The 23217-nt window shown below is 39.9% G+C and overlaps 1 protein-coding gene across 2 annotated transcripts in view; it reads left to right on the plus strand.

Annotated features, from left to right (window-relative positions):
* XPO1 (exportin 1) overlaps positions 1–22376 on the plus strand; it is a 34978-nt gene extending 12602 nt beyond the window's left edge. For both annotated transcript variants that reach the window (XM_048297239.1, XM_048297238.1), the window contains 21 exons: positions 7001–7062; positions 7142–7186; positions 7274–7455; positions 7930–7978; positions 8070–8189; positions 8293–8421; positions 9018–9176; positions 11546–11743; positions 12317–12455; positions 13750–13931; positions 14755–14911; positions 15019–15182; positions 15773–15907; positions 16775–16958; positions 17990–18096; positions 18452–18646; positions 19105–19273; positions 20020–20154; positions 20272–20431; positions 20510–20606; positions 21321–22376. In XM_048297239.1, coding sequence (XP_048153196.1) covers positions 7001–7062; positions 7142–7186; positions 7274–7455; positions 7930–7978; positions 8070–8189; positions 8293–8421; positions 9018–9176; positions 11546–11743; positions 12317–12455; positions 13750–13931; positions 14755–14911; positions 15019–15182; positions 15773–15907; positions 16775–16958; positions 17990–18096; positions 18452–18646; positions 19105–19273; positions 20020–20154; positions 20272–20431; positions 20510–20606; positions 21321–21467 — 2915 coding nt within the window. In that variant the 3' untranslated portion in view covers positions 21468–22376. The remainder of the gene's footprint in view (positions 1–7000; positions 7063–7141; positions 7187–7273; positions 7456–7929; positions 7979–8069; positions 8190–8292; positions 8422–9017; positions 9177–11545; positions 11744–12316; positions 12456–13749; positions 13932–14754; positions 14912–15018; positions 15183–15772; positions 15908–16774; positions 16959–17989; positions 18097–18451; positions 18647–19104; positions 19274–20019; positions 20155–20271; positions 20432–20509; positions 20607–21320) is intronic.
* Positions 22377–23217: the final 841 nt, after the last annotated feature.

Genomic DNA, 23217 nt, shown 5'->3' on the forward strand with positions numbered 1-23217 from the left:
AGGTTTATGTAATTACTTTGAAATTGTAACCAGCGACAATGGTTTTAAAATAGAAACACTGAGTAAATGCACTTTCTTACCTACTGATGGTCACTCATTCTGTTAGGCTTAATTCATGGAGGAGTATAAACAGGCAGATTGCTGTAGTTGGTGCAGTGTAGGGTAACCCCCAGTCTCCCATCACTGCAAGGAAGCTGGAAGTCTTAAAATAAACTCTGTGTTTGGTTTTTGGGTTTTCCCCTTTCAAATAGCTTGCAGTGTTGCTGGCTTTTAGACATTGGCTACAGTAAATGGAGGTCCACCTGTGGTACAGGGTTAGTGCTTATTCACATGGCTGGCTGTCAGGTCATCACAACTTGGACTTCAAAACATAATGTGCAACCACTTTAAATTCTTCACATTAAATGCTGTCACTGTTCTATACCTGGCTTTTTACTAAAAGCTGGTCTTGGAACTAATTAAAAGTATTCCAGATTTCTGTGTTCTGCCGTGAGCTTTTATTAACCATGCTGAGACATGCTTTAAATTTTTACTGCCAGTGTTTCAGTTCTGAAACTATATTCATTAAAACAGATTGTAAATGTTGATGAAAACAAATGCATAGAGAGACTTACTCATTTTTGTGCTTATTCCTCTTCTCACCTTTCCCCCATCTCTTCCAACTATAGGTTGGCAAGGGGTAGCTGTCTTTGAAAGTAAAACTGAAAGTGAAGCTTCTATTCATTCTGGAGGTTTCTAGGGAACAGCTTCAGCTCAGGCTCAGATACAGCTATGCCCTTTTGAGAAACTAAAAGAGAGCACCTTAGTTAGCTAAAGTTAAATGTTCTTTGTGCCTTTAATTATTGGAGTATCTTAGCTCAGCCATATTTTGTTACTTTCTTGACTATGAGAACTTAGTTTCAGCATTTGGAAGTTTTCTCCTAAAGTTTTTGGCTGTGGGAGCCGAACAGGAGGAAGAGGAGGAGTTGTTAGTACCGCCCACCTGTGAAGGGAGGTGTAGTGGAACAGATGTCACAGGGATGGACTTGACTTGATAGTTTGGAACTGAACAAGTGCCAAATACAGGATGTAATGCAGGAGTTCAAAGTCTTAAAAGTTATGCTCTTAATCCATAGGAGAGCTGAGAAGTAGTGGTGGTAGGATGAGGTTGCTGCTGGCTGTGCTTTGGGTCATTTTATCTCTAGCAGTGATAGTGGTGTGGAGTGGTTCCTGCCATCTAAGAAGATGCAATAACTCCATGTGTTACAAGGCAAAATAAAGTTACTGTCTGTAGTTGTCTAATCATCTTGAGGTATTTTATTCTTATGTTTCCTGACTTACGTATCTATGAAAACTCCAGAGGAAATAAAAAAATCCTTTATACTGGCAAAAGTGTGTTGTTTGTTCAGCTTTTAAAACATTTTCCCTTTGACAGCCAAACTAAAATTGTGAAATTGACTTTTGTCCTGTTTTAGGGAAACTGGGTTAGCTGGCTTTTACTTGTGTGGTAGAAGAGGAACCAAATGTATTTACTGTACCATGGCATTTTATCCAGCTTGGCCTCAGTGGTGTAGGAGGGAGAATCTGTTTCATCTCTAATCCAGTTTGATCTGGTCTGTGGTGGTTGTTTTTTAATTTTTTTTTTTTTTTTTTTGGCTGATGATACTGGCTGGTGCAAGAGAACTGCTCCAGAGCTTATTCAGGTGGCTTGATTACTTGGGAGATAGTAAGGCTGGTTAAATTGAGGTTTCCTTGACTCCAGCCATTCTTTGGTTGACAGGATTTTCCTGTTTGAAGTGTAACTGGTGGAATGTGTGTGCAGGAAACTGAAACTCAGCATGCAATGGAATGCTTAGTGACAAAGCAAACCATGCAGGTTTCAAATCAGTTTTACTTTATATCTTAATTTATAAAAGATGTTTTCTGCATGTCTCATTGGTTTGTGTAGTAAATACAGCTGACAAATCTTACTCTTGGTTAAGAGGAAACTAAATGCATTTATGAGAAAAACACTGTTCCCCCTTTGTAGCAACAGCAGCTGAAGTTAAGAGCAGATCTGAATTAAATTGTCAGTGAATAAAAAAAGTTTTTGAAACGACTTCCTGAGACTTGTTGGGAGAAATAAAGCCATTGCTGTTAATTTCAGAGCCTGAACTGTAATTTTTTTTAAAAGTTGTTGTTGTTGTTGTTGTTTTTTAACGAGTCGTACATCAGAATGACTTGTTGGGCCTTGAGGTTAGCCAGAGGTTTGTTACTGCTTCTGTCTGAATGCTGGGAGGTTTCAGCTTCCAGCCTGGAATTTTAAATGCAAGGAGGAAAATGTTTTCTTCAGATACATTCTTTAGACTTGAAACTCTGTTCTGAAGTTTGCTTTTGTTTTAAAATAGCTTTTGGGTTTGGGCTTTTCTGGCCCTGGTGCCTTTAACTTTTGTAAAGTAGCTTTCTGTTCCTCAGGTGGTGGTGTTTGTGAGCACTTTTGAAGAGTTCATTTTTATCTTTCCATAATTCTGAAACAGGATTTGGGCAAAACAATCAATTTACAGTTCTAAAGTACTTGTGACTACTCTGCTTTTTGTTATTCTTGATTTTTGGTTTGCTTTTGGAGTTAGCAGTGGGAACCAGTTGGTTCTGTAGACAAAGTGGAGTTTATAAGGCACAGAAGGGGCAAAATTCAGTTAAATCAGATGCCTGGCCTGCGTGTTCAGCCTTGAGACATGTTTGGTCATAGCCCCCAGCAATGGTTAGCCTTGCTCTGGGTGATTTATGTAGTCCTTGGGAGAGTGCTTGGAATGGCTCTTCCACGTACACAAATGATGTCATGTGGTTTTCATTGAAGCCTCGCTGCAGCGGGTGATGTATTCCAGAACATCCCAGGCAGTGCTGAACTTGGCTCATTGCCAGGGTATTTTGCCATCATTCTCAAGTTGAAGTTCTCGGTTTATTGAGGTGTGATACTAAATTGCTTTAAATTCTGATATCCTTTGGAGTTGATTGTTTAATAGCACTCAGAAAGGATGGCATTTGATTAGTGCTGTGGTCTCAAAAGGATTTTCTCTGGCAGTGTGAAAACCTGCCTGGAAAGAAAGGCTTTTTGGTCTTCAGTGCAGTGATACGTTTCATTAATCCTGCATTGTGAAATGGAATACTGTTCCCCTGAACAGAGCGAGCTTGTCTGGAGTGTTTGGAGTTGGAATGGATAAAGCACTTCTTCATTACGAAACACAAATTGCTTGTACCATTTTTCTCATTCTGAAATGAGAAAGTGTTCAGAGATGCAGTTCAGCGTTTTCCAGGAAGGTCCTGGAGTTGAGTGTAAAGCTTTTGGTGCAGTGGAAGCTGCTGTAGAGGAGGTTTTTCTGTGCAGTGATGAGATATTTTAATGGAAATTCCTGGCCTGCTTCATGAGGAAGATGTTTCCTTGGTTCTTGGTAATGAAGGGGGGGATGAGCTACATGGCACTTCCGTGTGTGTGTGTGTGAAGACAAACTCTGTCCCTTTTTTCAGAGTTTTCTTGAGTTTTCTGTTGAAAAACAAATAAATTATGAATTGATTCAGTTCATCACTAAGGGGGAAAGATCATTTGTGGGACTGTATGGGAAAGAATTGTTTCTTAACACTAAAAATAAGATAGTGTTTCGACTACCTTTTGGGGCTAAACAGTTCAATGTAAGTGTGTATGCATATCAACATCCCCAGAGGGGACAGCTCAGCTTTAGCATTTGAAATTCTAATTTTGATTGCAAAATAACGTTAATTTGCTGAGTTACATTGCCCACCTGATTCATTTATGCCTATTGTTCTTTAATACAAGCACAAAATTTAGTAATTTTAGTAAATTAGAGTGAGCTTGCATCTGCAGCACCAGCTAGAATAATTTCTGACACTTGTTAAATGCTTGTGCTCTGTGACTGCACAGAAGGCTGTGCTTGTGTGCCTTGAGGACAAGAAGTGGGTTTGTTGCAGGTGTGTGTTTGCTGATTGTGTCCATGGTTATTTACCTGCTGTACTGGGCTGTGACAGGAACTCTGTGCTCAGGTACACAGAGTACAGGAGAGGTAATGGCTTCCTAGAGCACATCCAAAGGTTAAACTGTAGGATATTGCCTCAAGTTCAGGCTGCAGAAATTACTCATATTGGATGCTGTGACGTTCCTCACTGTCCCAGTTCCACTCTCAGCATTGGGTCACTTGGGAAAACAACTTTCCCTCCAGGAAGCGTTTCAGTTTTACTGGATGTTTGCCTCTCTGTCGAGGAGCAACTTTCACAGAAGGATGACAGTATCTAATGGACATCCAGGAATGTTCTAAAAGGCCTCGAGTTCATGTCCTTGCTCTGTCATCCCTTTTATGGTACTTGATACAAAAGTAGTTCCTGGGCTTCACTTTCCAGAAAATGCCAGCAGTGGGGCTGGTCCAGGCCTGAAGCAGGGTCTGCTCCCTTTGGTTGCATGTTGTCCTGAGATCAGTGCAGTTGTAAGGTCAGATGATCTTTGAAGACCATTTTGTGTGTCCTGGGTGTTGTGGTTGGTGTGGCTTTTGTTTTGTTTTATTGGAAGGTCCTGCACTGTCTGTCTCTTCCTGCTTGGCTCCATGAAGGGCCTGAACTTGGCAGTTGTGGTGTTGGCATCCACAAGACTTGTTCAGTGGCTTCTGTGATGGAAGGAGACCTTCTAGGCAGTGGCTGTGGGGCTTGTGCATGTCTCGTGCTTTCCTTTTTAACATAACACTTCCTTTTAAGTTCCCCAGACATGGTGCTTTTAGCTTATCCCATGGACTTCTACCCCTGAACAGTTTCTTGGACATGTTCTGCTGAAAAATGGTAATGAGCCTCTGGGTTGATTTTTATCAGAATATAAATTTGACATATATTTGTTCTGCTGAAAATTATCTTTCCTATGAAATGACAAATAAATGAGCAATTAAATATGGAGCAGAAACTATAACACTTGAAGTAAAAAAAGAAAAAGTAGAAAATGACATCTGATCCAAAAAGAGCATTAGCGAATTGGATAGCTGCTGCTTTTAAGGGATTAAGAATGTGACTTTGTTCTCTGGATGGACGACCTCAGGAGCCTGCAGCATGATGTGTGAAAAGGAGCAAACTTTGAAGGTTGTCTTTTGAGCTGTGGTCACCATTTTTACTTTTATTTTTCTAATGGAGAAACTGTGGAGCAGAGCAGCTGTTCTCCTCTGCTGGTCTCAAGGCTGGAAGGATGGCAGCACAATATTCAAGTTGTTACTGAATTGCACAATGCCATTGATGCAGCAAGATGGAAAAGACCATGGATTTGCAGTTGGAACTCTAAGAACAACTTTTTAATTCCTTTTTGAAACGCAAAGAGTTGCAACAGTAGGCTTCCCTTAGTGGTTTGGCAGATGGTTATAATAGTTTAGTTTCTGGCACTGCAGACCTATTTCCCTACTATTCTGGGGGCTTTCATATCTCATTTGTGAATTACTGTAATGTTTCAGCAAAGAGTGTGTTTTAGGTTTAAAATATCAGACCAGGCCTATGATGTCAGACCAGCGCTTGGTAATAACTCTTACCCAGTGATACTTTATTAATGACCGTTCTCCTGGAGTAATGTGGATTGATCCCAGTTGGTGATGATGAATAGTTCACTTGTAATTGGAACTGCCTGTAGAACAGCTCCTGGCTAGTATGTATCTAATGGCTCAAAGTCTGGATCTAGTTTTTCCAGTTTTCACGAGGATGCAATTAATAAACTGTCCCCTTTAATCCTGTTGCTTAAGCCTGAAATGAAAAAAAAATTCTTAAATTTGGCTGAGTCTTAGACAAGTTTTAAAACTTAGAACAGAGGCTGTGGATTATGTCTGCAACAGAAGACATTCTTCTCCTTGAAGTGACAACTTCTGAAGTCTTCAACATATGCATGTTGTCTGCGTGAGTCAGCTGACTTGTCTGGTTGAAGAAATGATTGAAACAAGATTTTTGGGTTCATGAATTTGAATAGTAAAGCATCCACCAATTCTCAAACTTCCTTATGACAAGAAAACACTTGCCCGGTTTGAAGCATGGTGTCAGGGCTGAACTTTTGGAATGTTGCCTGGGTCGTGACTCCAGGCCCTCTGTGCGTGCCTTTTCCTGGGAGTCAGGTGTTCTTGTACAGAATGGGTTTAGACACGGATATTGTCACTTGGAAAGTCATTGTTTCCATGGATTTAGGAATTAGGAGTGAGCTGAGGATTAGGTGGCAAAATGAAACTTTTGGCAGTGTGGCTTTCTACAGTGATTGGGGATTTTTTTTGTTTTATGGTAGAGCTGAAAGCTAAAATAATTCAAAAACATTTGTAGAAGAAACACACTCTGTGCCCCTTGTTGGCCAATTGCCAATGTAAGAAGAAAAAAAGCAATAAAGTAGAATTTATTAAGAGTTTCTGGACTCACGGCATCCATATGTGCTATAAATGCACAGTGGTTCACACTCAAATGAATTGTGCTGTATTAGTGAATGAAGTTTTAAGTTCTGTTCTTGTAAGATTTCACAGGGGAAGCTTTGCTAAGCTCTGGCACAGTGCTTGACTTTGAAGTGCTGTGTTTAGGAATTCCTGTCTTTAAAATAGATCACCTAAGTAGACTGGAGCATCTCTGAACTTCTGCATGCAGTGCAGGTGATGTGTCAAAGCTTTCCGTGCAGTTTAGCAAACTTGGCCTTGAAACTGGAGTCACACTTAGTTAAGTTCTGTTTATTCTTTGAGTTCACTTCGATCTGGTACAAACTACTGCAAGGACACTCTAATCCTTAGTGTGTTTTCCTTTTGGTTTATTGAAATAGTTTAGGTGTAAAGCCTTTTTGTACATCTGAAATATCCCCTGTCAGGACTGATAAAGGTGAATTTTTCCCATGTAGCACACAAGAAGGATGCTCACTGATGCATGCTTATCTGACCCTTAGAGGTGTTTCTTGTTTAAAAACATGAAGAATCTGAATTCAGAAATATTTATTGCTACATCTGTGATATCTGGCATAGCTGAAAATAAATTCCTACATCTTCTGCAGGTATTAAAAAATATGTTGTTGGCCTGATTATCAAGACCTCATCTGACCCAACGTGTGTAGAAGTAAGTGAAGGGTTCTCAGGCAAGGGTGAGGGAGGGGGGAGTATTATGCAAAACCTGACTCTTGTCTTCTCTTCTCCAGAAAGAGAAGGTGTATATTGGGAAACTGAATATGATTCTTGTTCAGGTAAGCCAGAGTTCATAACATTTTAAACCTTACTGTAAAGTCTCTGACTTTGCTGTGTGTCTCACGTGTGGCTGCCTCACTTTGCAGATCCTGAAACAGGAGTGGCCGAAGCACTGGCCGACGTTTATCAGCGATATTGTGGGAGCCAGCAGGACCAGCGAGAGCCTCTGTCAGAACAACATGGTGATCCTGAAACTGCTGAGTGAAGAAGTGTTTGATTTTTCCAGTGGCCAGATTACTCAAGTAAAAGCTAAGCATTTGAAAGACAGGCAAGTATATCTGTTTAAATCTTAATGATCAGAGTAGACTTTGTGCTTGCTGCTAAATAGTTGCTCTCACTTGGAGCCTTTGTGTGAACACCTACAGCTGTGCAATTCCATTTCTGAGCCCAAGAGGGTTACTGATTTTTCTTTGAAGCAGTACTCCTAGGGGATCCCTAACTTCATTTTGTACACACAGGGATTTGTACCTTGCTACAAGTAGCATCTGTTGACTGATGGTTCCCACCCTTTTAACACAGCATTCAGCATTGATTGATTGTATTTTCTTAGCCAGAATTTGCAGGCACAGGCTTCAAGCTACTTAAAATATGCATTATTACCATGAAAATGGGGAAAAGCCAGGTGGCTTTTGAATGCTTCCATGGGCATAGGTCTTCAGGACCTGTCCTGTGAGCATAGATATTTTGATTTATGAAATGTGGAAATGCTTCGTTTTTAATTTTTTTTTTTTTTTTTTTACAGCATGTGTAATGAATTCTCTCAGATATTTCAACTGTGTCAGTTTGTGATGGTAAGTCATATTTCTTTAATTATGTTTTCAAAATTCCCCCTTTGTGCCTAGCAGTGTCACAATGTCATAAACTCTAAATGGTCATTTACAGGAAAACTCCCAAAACGCTCCCTTAGTCCATGCAACTTTGGAAACTTTGCTACGATTTCTGAACTGGATTCCTCTGGGATATATATTTGAGACCAAGTTAATCAGCACACTAATATACAAGGTACTCTTGCAAAAAAATGACAGCTCTTAAATTTAAATACAAGTTGTGGAGAAGCTGTACAACACTTCTGTAATACTCGTTATTTTTTTTCTTCCCTCAACAGTTCTTAAATGTTCCCATGTTTCGAAATGTCTCTTTGAAGTGCCTCACAGAGATTGCAGGTGTCAGTGTAAGCCAGTATGAAGAACAGTTTGTAACACTTTTTACACTGACCATGATGCAGTTAAAACAGGTAAATGGTTTTCGGAAGTCTTTGTATTTCATATCACAAAATCAATTTCTGTAGAACCTAGTTGAGTTGACAAGTTCATGTTCATTATAGAGCTCTTGATAGGAGAAGTGTTGTTCTTCGGTGGTATTTGTGGCTTGATCAGAAGATGCCAAGTGTGCTTTTCTGAACTTGATTGCAGCTGTATTTCTGCTGTATTGATTTGATTAATTTAGGAGATATTTTGAGCACTTGGGCTGTCTGATGGGGAACCATGAACTATGTGTCTCAAGACCTAAACTGACCTAACTTCTGCAAGTTATTCTTTAATCTTTGGAACAGATAGAAAAAATTTTCATAAAAAGCCATACATCAAATTTACATAATTTGATTATTCCCCTCTGAGCAGTTCAGACTCAGGTACATGAGTCCTTTCCTCAGTGTGTTTATATCATAAGAGGATGGGTGAAGGGGTTTTTTTAACAGTCTTTCCTTGTCTTGGCAATGTTGGTCTATCTTGGGGATTCTTCATAAAAAACGAGCAACATATTTGTTAATACACAGTAGTTGTTGTGTATAAAAAGGGAAGCTCTTGATGATGTCTGTGTTCTTTTTGTTAGATGCTTCCTTTAAATACCAATATCCGACTTGCGTATTCGAATGGAAAAGATGATGAACAGAACTTCATTCAGAATCTCAGTTTGTTCCTCTGCACGTTCCTCAAGGAGCATGGTCTGCTTATAGAAAAAAGGTTAAATTTGAGGGAAACACTAATGGAGGTAAGTAGCTTGGTTTATCTGGTTTAAAAATGTAGCAGGTGTGTTCTCATGCTCAAAGGATGTGATACTAATGTAATTTCTAGATCATTATACTTGAAGTGGGTAAGAGGAAAAAAACTAATCATAAATAGAAAAACCCCTTCAAAGTGTTTGTTTCCTGGTGTGCTTCAGTGGCATTCTGCTTTCGGTGATCCTTCACCAGTATAATGTCTGAAAACTTAACTCTGTCTCACCCTCTTTTTACTTGTTCCTCCATGGAAGTGTCAAATAGTGCTTCAAAGTAAATGGATATATTCTTCTTCCATGGGTTTACGTGTTTCTGTTTAACTCTCACATGAAGAAGGTGTGTTGCTGTGACTTTCATCAGTCTCTCTTTTCACTGAGCATCCAGAGCAGGGTTTGAGCGCATGCTGTAGGCCAGTTCCTCCTTCTTGATGTGGCTTCTTGCCTAGTTTGCCATTTCCCACCTGAAAAGCTTTAAATAATCCTCAAGGACAAGTCTGTTTCTGTGTAATAAAGACTGTGTGTGCCAGTGGCAGAGCCCTACCAAGTGACTGTGACAGTAAAACCACTGGGACTGTGGCAATTACTGGAGATTCAGATAAGAATGAAGGGTTGGAAAGGCTGAAACACTGAGGGTACAGCTTCATGCTGTAGTGGGGGTAGATCACAAATTAGGGTTTTCAGTTGTGTTGTTCTAATTGTGAATAAGAATTTTGCTGGGACTGAACTATTCTATGGTGACTTTTTTGCTACTGCTGCACTCCAGAGGAAGGAAAGCGGCTCCATATCCCTTGAAGCACCATTTTCTGTGTGCAGAATCAAGCCCTGCGCAGGTTTGGAGGTTGTAGGCTGAGGAACTGCCCTGAGACAGGGAAAAAAACACCACCCCAATTTTTAAACCTAGAGACCAGATTCCATTGGGAGGGGGAAGTGCATCTTGCAGGTTGATTAGCTGTAATCCAGCGTGTCCATCTGAATTCCAGTCTGTGTTCCAGCCAGTGTTCTCAATATATTTCTTCTGGAGGTAGCCCTCTACAAAAAAAAAGGCATTTTAATAAAATTGCCTGCAAATATTAAATTGTAGCTCATTTAGAAGATGGACTCAGAGGAGTATCACTTTATTTTCAATAGAGCAGCTGTTAACAGTTCCAGATAATTCCTGAATTTGCAAGTAGTAAGCTTTCAAAATGACTGGGAATCAGGGATGCACAGCTCAAGGCTCAAGTTTCTATTACGCTGAGGCTGTATTAGGAGGACCTGTGTAAAACAGACATTTACAAAATTGGATTCTGAAGACTTTCAGTCATGGATAGATTGGTGAAATGTTTAACGAAGTTCTTATGCCTGTCTAAAATGGTTGCAAATTCAACTTCTGTGAGCTCTGGTGTAATAGAACCTAGGCACAGCTTTTCTTTAAAAAGCTCTGTGTCATTCTAACCTGTTAATTCCTGCACTTTGGATGTAGCAGATCTCCTGAAATTGTTCCATGGATTCATTGGATCTCTGTAGACTAGCAGAGGAATCTACATAAGTTATTTTAAGTGAAATTACCAAGAGAAATTGATGTGTAAAGATTAATGTATGGCTGTTCTGAGTCCCTCTTTTGACACTGTAGGTGGAGATGCTGAATCAGGTCTTTACCTTCTAAAATGCTCTAAGTTGTTGTAGTGCCCAAGCTATGAAAATATCCTCAGATTTTATAATTTCATTCTGTTTGTTCACTAATGGGCAATTGCTTTGATATCTTTCACCAGGGACTGCATAATAAGCTTAGGCAAAAGAGGTTTGTCTGTGTAGTTTTAATTTCTCTGGTTGGTATCTGAGCTTGTCAGAATTGCATCAGTGGCTTTCCCTGCTCAGCCTGCTCTGGCTGTTCTGTCAGGAAAGAAGTTGAAAATGTTCTGGTAGATGACTTCTGTGGAAAGCAAAGGAGCAGTATTCCAGGGTCAAAGGATCCAGAACAAAGCAGCAGCAATAGTCTTGAGAACAACACTGACACCAGCTGATGAGGGTTTTTTGAGGTTCTGAAAATGCCTTGCAGAAGCTCCAGAGGCTGTGGGTTTGATAATTTACAAACAGGCTGGTTTGGTGATGGCATTTTTGAAGATGTCTTTAGGCTATTTCAGTTTTAAGAATTCATACGGACTTTGAAAATAACAATAATTGACAGGAGTCCTTGGTTTTTAGTTGCTCTGCCAGTCACAACTCTGACTTGTAAGTAATGTCATTGCAATGTTAATGCCTCTTTTTCCAAACTCTGAGATTAATTTGGCATTTTGTCAGGACTTGGATAACTGAACTTGAAGCAATGTGGTTTGACCTGCAGATACACTCAGTAATTGGATGTTTAAACCACTGTTTTCCAGGCTCTTCATTACATGCTGTTGGTGTCAGAAGTTGAAGAAACTGAAATTTTCAAGATTTGTCTGGAGTATTGGAACCATTTAGCTGCTGAGCTCTACAGGGAAAGTCCATTCTCAACGTCTGCTTCTCCACTGCTTTCGGGGAGTCAACACTTCGATGTTCCTCCCAGGAGACAGCTTTATTTGCCTGTTTTGTCCAAGGTAAGCCATGTTCAAGTGAAGGCACTGTAAAGATTCAGATGCTGTTTGTGAATTAGAGATTTTGCTTCATGTAAGGAGTGACATAAGTTCTTATCTTAGTTGATGGTTGATTCAACTCTAGTTACATAATCAATGTGAAAATACTTTAAGATGATACTAGTATATAATAAGAGTATTAATGTGCTGTTTCAGCTTTTTTAAGGTACTTAATTTAAAAATAAATCTGTATTGAACAGTTTCTGTAAACAGAAAAGCTGGAGTGTTAGAGTTGGAGGAAAACCTCTGTGTTTGGGAACAGAGGTCTTTAAAAGACCCCGAATATGACATAAGCATTTTGAAGCTCTGGAAAGTATAAACACTACATAGGTTGGGTTTTTTTAAAGTACTCAGCTTGATCATTGGAGGGAGAGAAGTCAGCAGGCTCTCTCCTTAATGGCTTGTTAGTTGGCATTTCTGTATAGCTGGATATAACCTTCCTGTGGTTGAGGCTGCCTGAGCAGAGTGCTCTGGAGACACTTGTGGAGCTGGGAGAGTGTTGGTGTTGCAGTTTGATGGAGTTTTAACTTCCCCCAGGTTCGATTGCTCATGGTCAGCCGCATGGCCAAGCCTGAAGAAGTCCTGGTTGTGGAAAATGATCAAGGGGAGGTAGTTCGGGAATTCATGAAGGATACGGATTCCATAAACTTGTATAAAAATATGAGAGAAACGTTGGGTAAGTGAACTGGCTGCAGCTTGTGTGCTGTGGGTCTGTGCAGCTGCATCAGTGTGTTGTCTTAGGATCTGAATTGTTGTGTGGGTGAAAGGGTTATCAGCAAGGTGTACTACACAGACTGGAAAGGGAGAAGGCAGTGGCTGCTCTGAAGTTTCCTGTTTGAGGCATGTAGTGTGTTATAACCTGGTGTAATACACTACTTAATTTTTGTCCTTAGGTATTGCAGTGATAACGAGTTTTTTGAGGCAGGAAAAAATAGTGAGAGTCCTAATTGTAACTTGAGGGAGCAAAGGAAGTAGAGTTGTCAGATTTTTTTAGGACATTAGACCTTCAATAATCAATTTATTTTATCAAATGCAGATGGGAACACTGAGTGTTTAGCAACAGGTTTATGCACTAGGAATGTGTGTATTGGAAAGCTTGTGAGATGCAAAGTGTATGTGGGTATTTTTATTCTCACCTTTCTACTTGTGATGTAGGTATAGCCAGTGTTAAATTAATTGTTCTAATGCATTTGCAAAACATTTTTGTTTTATGAAACAATTACTGCATGTCCTGAGCCTAGGTTGTGTTGCCAGATACAGGATTATTTATATGAAAATGCAGGTCAGGTTTTTCTTGCTTATGTTGTATTACCTATAAGATTCACTTGGCAAAAAAGGGGGAGAATGTGGTGGAAGCTGTATTCTGTGGTACAGTAAAAATCTATTTCTGAACCTGGCCTTAAATTGCTCTTGACTTGCTGGGATTTAGAGTTTTATATTGGAGACGCTAATCCTATTAGGGGCTGATGCAAGTGACTGAGTTGTGATACCTGAATCTTCCACCTAGACCTGTTCAGGAGCACCAGCTCCACTTTAATCGTGGGTTATTGCAAGCAGCAAATGTGGTGACACTAAACTACAGAGCTGAAGAAAATGCATGGGTTTACACACTGTATAATGTCCCCAAAGGCAGCCAATCCCATATTCCCTATAGACCATCAGTACAGATGCCTTTTGATAATCATTTGCCTTGGCATTATGTGGGACATGCATTGATTTAGACTTTCCCCATCACCTGCATGTGATGTTTTGCTGAGATCCCTTAGAACATAAATTCTCAATAAAATTTATGGTCCATCTTTAAAATAATTGTAACAGATTTCTGCCTCAGTTATTACTTCATGCTGTCATGACTTCAGGCAGGAAACATTACACTTTTACCTGACAGCTTCAGTGGGTTTTTATGTAACTGCTTATGGAGTTGAGATCCAGGCTGCTGCTTTAAAATGTTCCATGTTGATATCTTTCAGTTTATCTCACGCATCTGGATTATGCAGACACGGAACGAATTATGACTGAAAAGCTTCACAATCAAGTGAATGGCACTGAGTGGTCGTGGAAAAATCTGAACACCCTGTGCTGGGCTATCGGCTCCATCAGCGGTGCCATGCACGAAGAAGATGAAAAGAGATTCCTGGTTACAGTAATTAAGGTATGGTGGGGCAGAACTAACAGCTTGGTCACACTTCAGTTTATGCTGAAGAAACCAAGTTTGCAGAAATACTGCTCTGTGATCTTAGAAAGATGCCTTGGTGGGTGCAGGGGGATAAGAATGAATTAATGGGAAATCTTACATCCTGCATTTAGGGGTGACGAATAAGTTAGCTATGAACAACGCATTGATCCAAGTAGCCTTTTCATCAAATAAAATTTAGTTTATGATGAAATGTGTTCTTTGGGGATTCAGAAGAGATGGAAAGGGATTGCTTATGAAACATAGCAGAGTGGCAAAGTAACCTTTGATTGTAACTAGCCCAGCACCTTGCTCTTTTGCTGTATCTGTATATTCATTGATTAAACTCAGTTTGATTAATAGGTGGATAATATTTTTACAAGAGTAATGGGCTTCAACAAGTTATACAAAGATTCTTAACAGAATATGTAGTTGTAAGTCATACAGCAGATGTAGTTTAATTTCTTCTATATGATGTGGAGTCTGAGTTTTTATCTATCAGCTACTCAGGCAGTATTGGGTACTATAAGGCTTGTTGAACTCCCCCTGCAGGAATCCTTAGTTATAATTTTAAATGGAGATTCCTTAGTTTAAAACAGTGGTCAGGGTTTGGATGAAGCTTAAATGATTGCATTGCCCCAATCTTAACCCACTTGTGTGGGTTTTTATTTCTTTATTTGGATTTTGAGTTTGATTGTGGCAACCATCTTTAATACAGCTGCTTATAGGATGTTATGCTTGCAATGCTTTTAATGGAACTGGACAAACTTGAAGAGGAAACTAAGAATCTGTTGTGTTGTAGGATCTCCTGGGACTCTGTGAACAAAAGCGAGGAAAGGACAACAAAGCCATTATCGCATCAAATATAATGTATATAGTAGGTCAATACCCACGGTTTTTGAGAGCTCACTGGAAATTTTTGAAGACCGTAGTCAACAAGCTGTTTGAATTTATGCATGGTAATTATCTGCTTTTTTTAATTTGCTGTTTTCATTATTAAAAAAAAAGATGCCTATACATGGAGGGGGAAAAGATACAACGCAGTAACTGCCTTGATTTCATTTAGAAACCCACGATGGCGTCCAGGACATGGCTTGTGATACCTTCATAAAAATAGCACAAAAATGCCGCCGACACTTTGTCCAGGTTCAGGTGGGAGAGGTCATGCCATTTATTGATGAAATCCTGAACAATATTAACACAATCATCTGTGACCTTCAGCCACAACAGGTAGGTTCGATTTGGGGTTGTGGATAATCCCTGAAGATTAATGCAGAGTTCCTTCCTGGGGAAATGTTTTGCAGGGGTTGAATTGTATTCTTCAATTTTTGTTAGGGACAGTGTCAGGGTATAAATACCATGATCAAGTTGCATTGCTGAGATCACAGTTGGAGTGTTTGGAAGGAGAATTAAAGTACATTTAGTTGAAATTTTGATTTCTGGAATGCCTTCAAGAAAGAAGACACTGAGTGTAACTTGGTGATTCTGCTTTGAGAAAGAGCAATATCCTGCTCTAACAGTATATACCTGCAGCTCTTGTATTTGTGAAGGAGGGGGTGAGGAACAGTCCAAAAAGGGAAGATCCAAAATCCAGTCCTTTCTATACAAGGAGGGGGAAATCTGTCTGGGAAGGGCATGGCTCATGACATGAGAGTAGTCTGCACCTGCACTAATGTACTGAAAGTTCAGGTAGAGTGGATCTGGCATGTGGAAAAAGATACTTCCAGGATTGATGGGAGCCAGTGCATAGCTCTGGTAAAACAGAATTTTTCCTTGGTCCTTTTTAATCTCTGTGTTCATGGTGTTGCTGTTCCCATCAGGTGCACACATTTTATGAAGCAGTTGGATACATGATTGGGGCACAGACAGACCAGACTGTGCAGGAGCATCTGATAGAAAAGTACATGTTGTTGCCTAACCAGGTGTGGGACAGCATCATTCAGCAGGCAACAAAGGTGAGCTCATACATTTTGATGTGTTTGGTGCTCAGGTCTAAAACCCTGCTAAGTGTCTGCCCTCCCCTGGTTGGATTTTTCACAGTAAGTGCACGGAGCTGGGCTGGACTTCATTACATAATGGCTAAGACAGAGAGTGACATGACAGTAAAAATGTTGTTTTGAGAGAGGAGACTTAAATGACAAAATAAATATTTGTTTAAATCTGCTTTAAAGTACAGTCTGTTACTGTACAGTATTTATTTCAGTAGATTTTTCTAATGCCTCCCTTTCACTTGGCTTTTGGGTAACAGAAAAGTTAAAATGCAAAAAATACTGTTCACTGTTCTTCCTTTCTTCTCCCACCATTCTCTTAAAGTACATCTTTTCCTACTTTTATCTTCTATTTCTTTCAGTCTTTTGAAAATACTTTTATCTTTCTCTACAAGTCCTGCACTTCACAAGAGACAATCCATTTGCAGTTAATCTAATTAAAGGACTTGAAACTTAAGCAAGCTTGAGTTACTTTTCCTACCCTGACTTCTCTCAAGAACATGCTGCATTTCCTTTGGACCCCTTCTATCTGTTTTTAACTTCTTCATCTCCTTAGTTTTTTGTCTTTCTCTAACGAGAGTAATGCTTGTACCACTGCAGCAAAAACACTTCAGCAGAAAAGTAGAGTGAAATGAAGTTTTATCCTGCCTCTATTGGAGGTAGTGGTAAATGCCATGAAATAAACCACAGGATCTCTATAAAAAGTCCATAAATTTGAGCGATCTGTTCTTTAAGGCAGTGTATAAAATAAATAGTTTAAACGTAGCCTTTTATAGTGTAAGCCAAAGGGTGGTTGTATTCACTAACCACAATGAACTCTAATTTTTTTCACAGAATGTTGATATTCTAAAGGATCCTGAAACAGTTAAGCAGCTTGGTAGCATTCTGAAAACCAATGTAAGAGCGTGTAAAGCAGTTGGCCACCCCTTTGTGATTCAGCTTGGAAGAATTTATTTAGATATGCTGAATGTGTACAAGTGCCTAAGTGAAAATATTTCTGCAGCTATTCAGGCTAATGGTAAGAAATTCCATGTTCTTCCTGAAAATGGGGGTTGGCAGTGTCTGCCATTAGGTTTCAGAGTACATCCCAGTTAGATTAATTTTACTGTTTGGGAAAGTGGAGAAGGACTGAAGGTGCTCACTTAAATCTTTTTTTGTTCACAGATGTTGTATTCAAATAAAAAACTCCCAGCTTTAGAGGGAGGAGGAAATATCTATGAATGAGCAAGTTTAGGAGAATGCAGAACCCCAGAGATGCTTACTTAGAATTAATAGGCATCTTGCTGAGATGCAGTTGTAGCCTGTGGTCTTGTAGCTAACCCTGGTTTTGAGTATTAAAGGACTGTCTGTAAATAGGATCTCATTCATTCCTTCAGAAGATGTCAGCAGGGTTTTGAGATGAGACTGTGCTGCTACAAGGCTGTATTGCAGAAATGTAATGAGTGAAGATCCCTGAAAGTCATGGTAAACCAGGCTTGCAGTCACAGAAGGAATTCTCAATTACCTCCCCTATTTTTACCAGCTAACTTAGGGCCTGTGGCATCTCAGTGGAATGTGCTTCTGGAGTAGTTCATTTCGAGATGAAATGAGTCAGTTGCTGAATTCTGTGCTGTGCCCAGTTTTCTGGCCAGTGCACAAGATGTACCTGGAAACTGGAATGTTAAATGCAGCTTGGTACCTGTGCAGCTGGTTTACCTTGAAGTAGCTTCTCAGAATTCAGACTAAAACTGGCTGAGAAATCAATAACTTTTCACTCAGCTGATCTAATGGCCAGAATTTATCGTTACCAGACACAGTGAAGTTGAGGAAGCGGTTGCTGGGGCTGTGGGCCTGGTGAACTCCTCGAGCAGCAACTGCTGTGATTACAGAGAACGTTTTTACAACTGGCAAAGATTAAAGGCAAAGGAGGTCTTTAATAGTCTTTGCAATTCAGATATAAAAATCAAGCATTCTCTGTTTTGTTAATATCGAGTTAATTTGGGGGGGGGGTGGAGTTGTTTGGTTTTTTTGAGACCTCACACAATTAACTGAAGCTTTAAAATTTTCCAGGTGAAATGGTAACAAAGCAGCCCTTGATTAGAAGTATGAGGACTGTAAAAAGGGAAACCTTAAAATTAATTTCTGGTTGGGTGAGCAGGTCCAATGATCCGCAGATGGTAAGTGGATGTATTTTATACAAATAACTTCTAAGGCAGAATTGGGAAGAACTCTGGTTTGCGTTCAGTTGTTGGTCACAGGAATTTGCTTCAGGTGGTGTGTAAAATATAATGGAGGAAGTGGAATTATAAGATGTAAGCCTGAACAGTGTTTGAGATACTTCAGTTAATTTTAGCTGAGAGTAATCTTAAAGGGAGTCAAAGAGATTTAAGATGGAGAGAGAAGATGGGAACCTATTTCAGCTTCCTTAGGAAAAGTGTCACCTGTAACTAAAGGAGGAAGTTGGCTACAAACTGTGCTGGAGACTTGGCTCAGTAGCTGCACTGCTATAACCTGGCTTACTCTTCCAACCAGGTAGCTGAAAACTTTGTTCCTCCGTTGTTGGATGCAGTTCTCATTGACTACCAGCGGAACGTGCCGGCCGCTCGGGAGCCCGAGGTGCTCAGTACCATGGCTATCATTGTCAACAAGCTGGGGGGACACATCACTGCTGAAATACCTCAGATCTTCGATGCTGTTTTTGAGTGCACATTAAACATGATCAACAAGGTATTTACATTTAAAACCTGGGATAAGACATCTCCCTCTGAACATCACTACAACACATGGGATCTTGTGATTCATCTGGTTTTTTGCCAGTCAGAGCACATTTGTGGCACTTGATGAAATTTCGACTCAAATGAACGTACTTGTTTTATAACTGAGCTGTCTAGGTGGATGTCTTAAACTGCCTTAAACTTCTCTGGTTAGTTCCTGGTTTCAGCCATTAGTAATTCTGCTGGGGCCTCAGAGTGTTGCACTTCTGGAAGCAGAAGTCACATGTCAGTGTAGGACATGTAACTGCTAAAATTGATAAATATTTAAAGTGTAAGAACACTACTAGTGATAAGTCATGTTGAGTATTTCCTCGCTAAGTGTGCAGTATTTACTGACTTGCTCTGTTTAGTGGAAGATGTTAAGATGGAACTTAAGGAGACTTGGCTTTTTTCCCCCTCTTTCCCTTCAAGGACTTTGAAGAATATCCTGAACATAGAACAAACTTCTTCTTGCTACTCCAAGCTGTAAATTCTCACTGCTTCCCAGCCTTCCTGGCCATTCCACCTGCACAGTTCAAACTTGTCCTGGATTCTATTATTTGGGCTTTCAAACACACGATGAGAAATGTTGCAGACACAGGTAAATGGAAGTGTTTAATACAGATCAGAGATTTTCTGGTAGAATGGTGTTCTTTTTCTTCCTTTTCTTTAATCAAACTTAGCATATTGTTGACATGATTCTGTACTGCATTTGCACAAGGATAGAATTCCTCTGTCTCAGCTTCAAGGTGTCAGCCAGGTATCCATGGATGGGCTGAGATGTTTGGTTGTTGTTTCATTCCGGTAGCTGGAAGAGAGCACTATTACAGCTTCTACTTGCTTTCTTTGCCATGTGAGCATTGGCACTCTTCTGAAATGGCGGAATGGGTGCACCAGCTCAAAATGGTGTCACGAAAAAACTGAGAAGCCACTGATTGTTTTAGCCATTTGGGATGGGGAGAAAAGATGTTGTTCAGTTGTATTACACCAAGTAAAGTAACTAAAGTTTCCATTTAAATCTAAACATTAAAACACCTTTCCTTGTTTAATTAGCCAACACTTATCTGGATAGAGGGTTTTGCTCATCAAGTGGTGTGATTGGCTCTTTAGGCTAATGCTATGCTAATAGTATGATAATGAAGCCAGAGGGGCGTGCTGTGTCTGGGAGGCAGTGCTCTCTAGTGCCAGCCTGGGGCACTGCCTCACAAAGCCATCACGTGCCATGCTGGGCATCCTGCCGCCCGTCAGGATTTCTTGGGATATTCATGTTGTTTTGGAAAAGGTCAAAATCTCCCAGCTCTTTGAATATTGTTCTCTTGGTCACTTTCTTCGTGCCTGTTTTTGCAGGACTTCAGATCCTTTATACCCTGCTACAGAACGTTGCACAGGAGGAGACCGCTGCCCAGAGTTTCTATCAGACGTATTTCTGCGATATCCTCCAGCACATCTTCTCCGTGGTCACAGACACCTCGCACACTGCAGGTGAGAATGTGCCTGCGTGTGAGGCAGGTGATGGAAACCATCCCTTTGAACATCAAAATAATGTAACACGTCCTGTTCTGAATAACAACTGCGTGTGTCTGACTTTGATCTTTGCAGGTTTGACAATGCATGCGTCAATCCTTGCGTACATGTTCAACTTGGTAGAAGAGGGAAAAATAAGTACTCCTTTAAATCCTGGAAATCCAGTGAACAACCAAATGTTTATTCAGGAGTACGTGGCTAATCTCCTCAAATCTGCATTTCCTCACCTGCAAGAGTAAGTCTGGCATGATTTAGTAATGCTTCTCAGTGGGTTCTTACCTCTCAGAATTCTAACTGATGTGTTTGCTGTTAGTGCCCAGGTTAAGTTGTTCGTAACAGGACTCTTCAGTTTAAACCAGGATATTCCTGCCTTCAAGGAACACCTAAGGGATTTCCTGGTCCAAATCAAGGTATGTTGGGTGTGCTTTTCTCAAGAAATTAAAAACAGTTTTCAGCAAGGTATTGTTGGAAAGCTTTTTGACAGTGTGGAGTCAGTGTTTGTTTGAGAAATACAAGTTATTTTGCATCTTTTTAAAATGCAGTGAGAACTCTGTCCAGTGGCTTGTGTGACTTGAGTGGTGTTCATGGAACCTGCTTCACTGGGATTTAATTTCATAAATTGGACCTGAACGTCATTGCTTGTGTTTTACATTGTGCACACAATCCTTATGTCTTAGGACAACTGCAAAATGAAATCTAATGGGAAATAAGTTGGTTTTTAACCAGCTTTTTTTCATTCTGCTTGGAATTGGGACCAGTTTTGAAATTCGCTCCACCAATGCTATGCCTTTATTTTCCTAAGGATGCTGGAAGTCCAAGATTTGTAGGGAATAGTTTGTTAATTAGTTCTGAGACTGCAATTGTCAGGTATTTTAGAATTGTAATGATTCTGCTTCAATGGTGATAGACTCCAGATGCTGGGTTACTGTGGCATCCTGTTCTGTAACACACGGTGAACATCTTTCAGTATTGCTTTATTTTAATTGTGACTGTAGGAACAGAAAACCATGCAAGTAGCCTGTCAGGGAACAGGAAGGGAAGATGTTTACTTTCTAATTTTGGAAGCTATGACTCTGCCTAAAGCATTTGACAATAAACTAATGTTTTTATGTGAATTATCCCAGGAATTTGCAGGTGAAGACACATCAGACTTGTTCTTGGAGGAGAGAGAAACAGCCCTTCGGCAGGCTCAAGAGGAGAAGCATAAACTTCAGATGTCTGTACCTGGCATCCTTAATCCACATGAAATTCCTGAGGAGATGTGCGATTAAAAACAAAAATAAAACAAGTTTTGCAGTTTTCTTTCTGTACAGCTACTTTGTTGTGATAGAAGAAAACAGCACTTGGATATTTGTTGACCAAAATGATGCCAATTTGTAAATTAAAATGTCACCTAGTGGCCCTTTTTCTTATGTGTTTTTTGTATAAGAAATTTTCTGTGAAATATCCTTCCATTGTTTAAGCTTTTGTTTGGTCATCTTTATTTAGATTTGCATGAAGTTGAAAATTAAGGCATTTTCAAAGTAATTACTTCATGCCCATTTTGTGGCTAAGGGGAAAATAGGCAAAACGTAACTTGTAAAAGACTATATTGCAAAATAATACAATTTCCTGTAAGAGTATCAATTTTTAATTCGGAGTAATTTTCTTTCTAGTCTGTCCTGCAGTCTAGGAGAAAAGGTAAAGAGTAAAGCAGATTGAATTAATTGTTAAGCAGAGGATTCTAGTGCTGCGTTCGTTCTGATCAGTTAGCAGCTTTCTGGACTGAGTGGTAAGGCTATAGGCTACGTGTATTTGCAAGTTGTATGGCAAGTTTGCAGCAAGATCATGTGCATATCATCCCATTGTAAAGCAACTTCTAAAGAGTATGGGAACACAGTACAGTTAGTTATTTTTACACAGTTCTTTTGTTTTTGTGTGTGTGCTGTCGCTTTGTCGACAACAGCTTTTTGTTTTCCTCAATGAGGAGTGTTGCTCATTTGTGAGCCTTCATTAACTCGAAGTGAAATGGTTAAAATATTTATCCTGTTAGAATAGGCTGCATCTTTTTAACAACTCATAAAATAAAAAAAAAAAAAAAAACTGGCTTTTGAGATGACTTATACTAATTTACATTGTTTACCATGCTGTAGTGCTTAAAGAACACTACTTAAGAGCAAAATAAACTTGGTTTACATTTATTTTTCTTTCTTTGGCTTATTCTTTTATTGGATGAAAATGCTGTGATCATATTTAAGATTTGTATTTGAAGGCGTAGGAAAAGTTCCTTGAGGTCTAGATAACTTGCTTCTGGCTTGCCTCATCTCAAGGACTTTGGCTGTGCTTGAAGTTACCATGAACTAAGTTGGGTTCCATTTGGAAGTACAGTAGCTGTTCTGACTTACCTCCATGGATAACTATTCCATACCACGTTACTATAAAATGCCAGGAATAAGGTACTCTTGCTCTTTCTCTCTCTGGACTCTTTGCAATTTATTTCAAAGAGGTATTGCACTGTATCTTGACGAAGCAGTTAATAATAGTCCATGTTAATAACATGTGTAGACAAGATCTACGGTTATTTTTCTACCTAAAGTTTTGTAGTTAAATGATTTTCACAGATTTATGAAGCAGTATGAACACTACGGTTGTGTACAGTCTTGGCTTCCCTATCTCTGTCATGTCTTGTCTCTGTTCTCTAAGTTGGTGTCGAGCTCTCCCAAAGTTTCTCCATGGATTTGGTGTCCAGTCTCCAGGTTGTTACTTGGAGGAAGTGTAGCCATTCTCAGAGAGCTGTAACAGGAGGCCAGGCAGGCGCGGGGGTGTTTTGTGTCCGTTTGGGTACTGTAGTTGTTAACCTTGTGCTGTGTGTTCCTTTTGAAGTAGAAGTGCATGAGTTAGCGGTGTTCCTGTAGGATGTAGCTGTGCCCAGAATGTTCCCAGGCTGAAGTGTCGGCCCCTTTGTGTCTGTGAGCATCTCTCTGTTTCGTTTTGCGTGGTCAGCCCTGGCAATGCTCAGCCGCTCCCACAGGAAGGGCCTTG

The sequence above is a fragment of the Corvus hawaiiensis genome, chromosome 3 (assembly GCF_020740725.1).
Source record: "Corvus hawaiiensis isolate bCorHaw1 chromosome 3, bCorHaw1.pri.cur, whole genome shotgun sequence".
In the NCBI taxonomy this organism is placed as follows: Eukaryota; Metazoa; Chordata; class Aves; order Passeriformes; family Corvidae; genus Corvus; species Corvus hawaiiensis.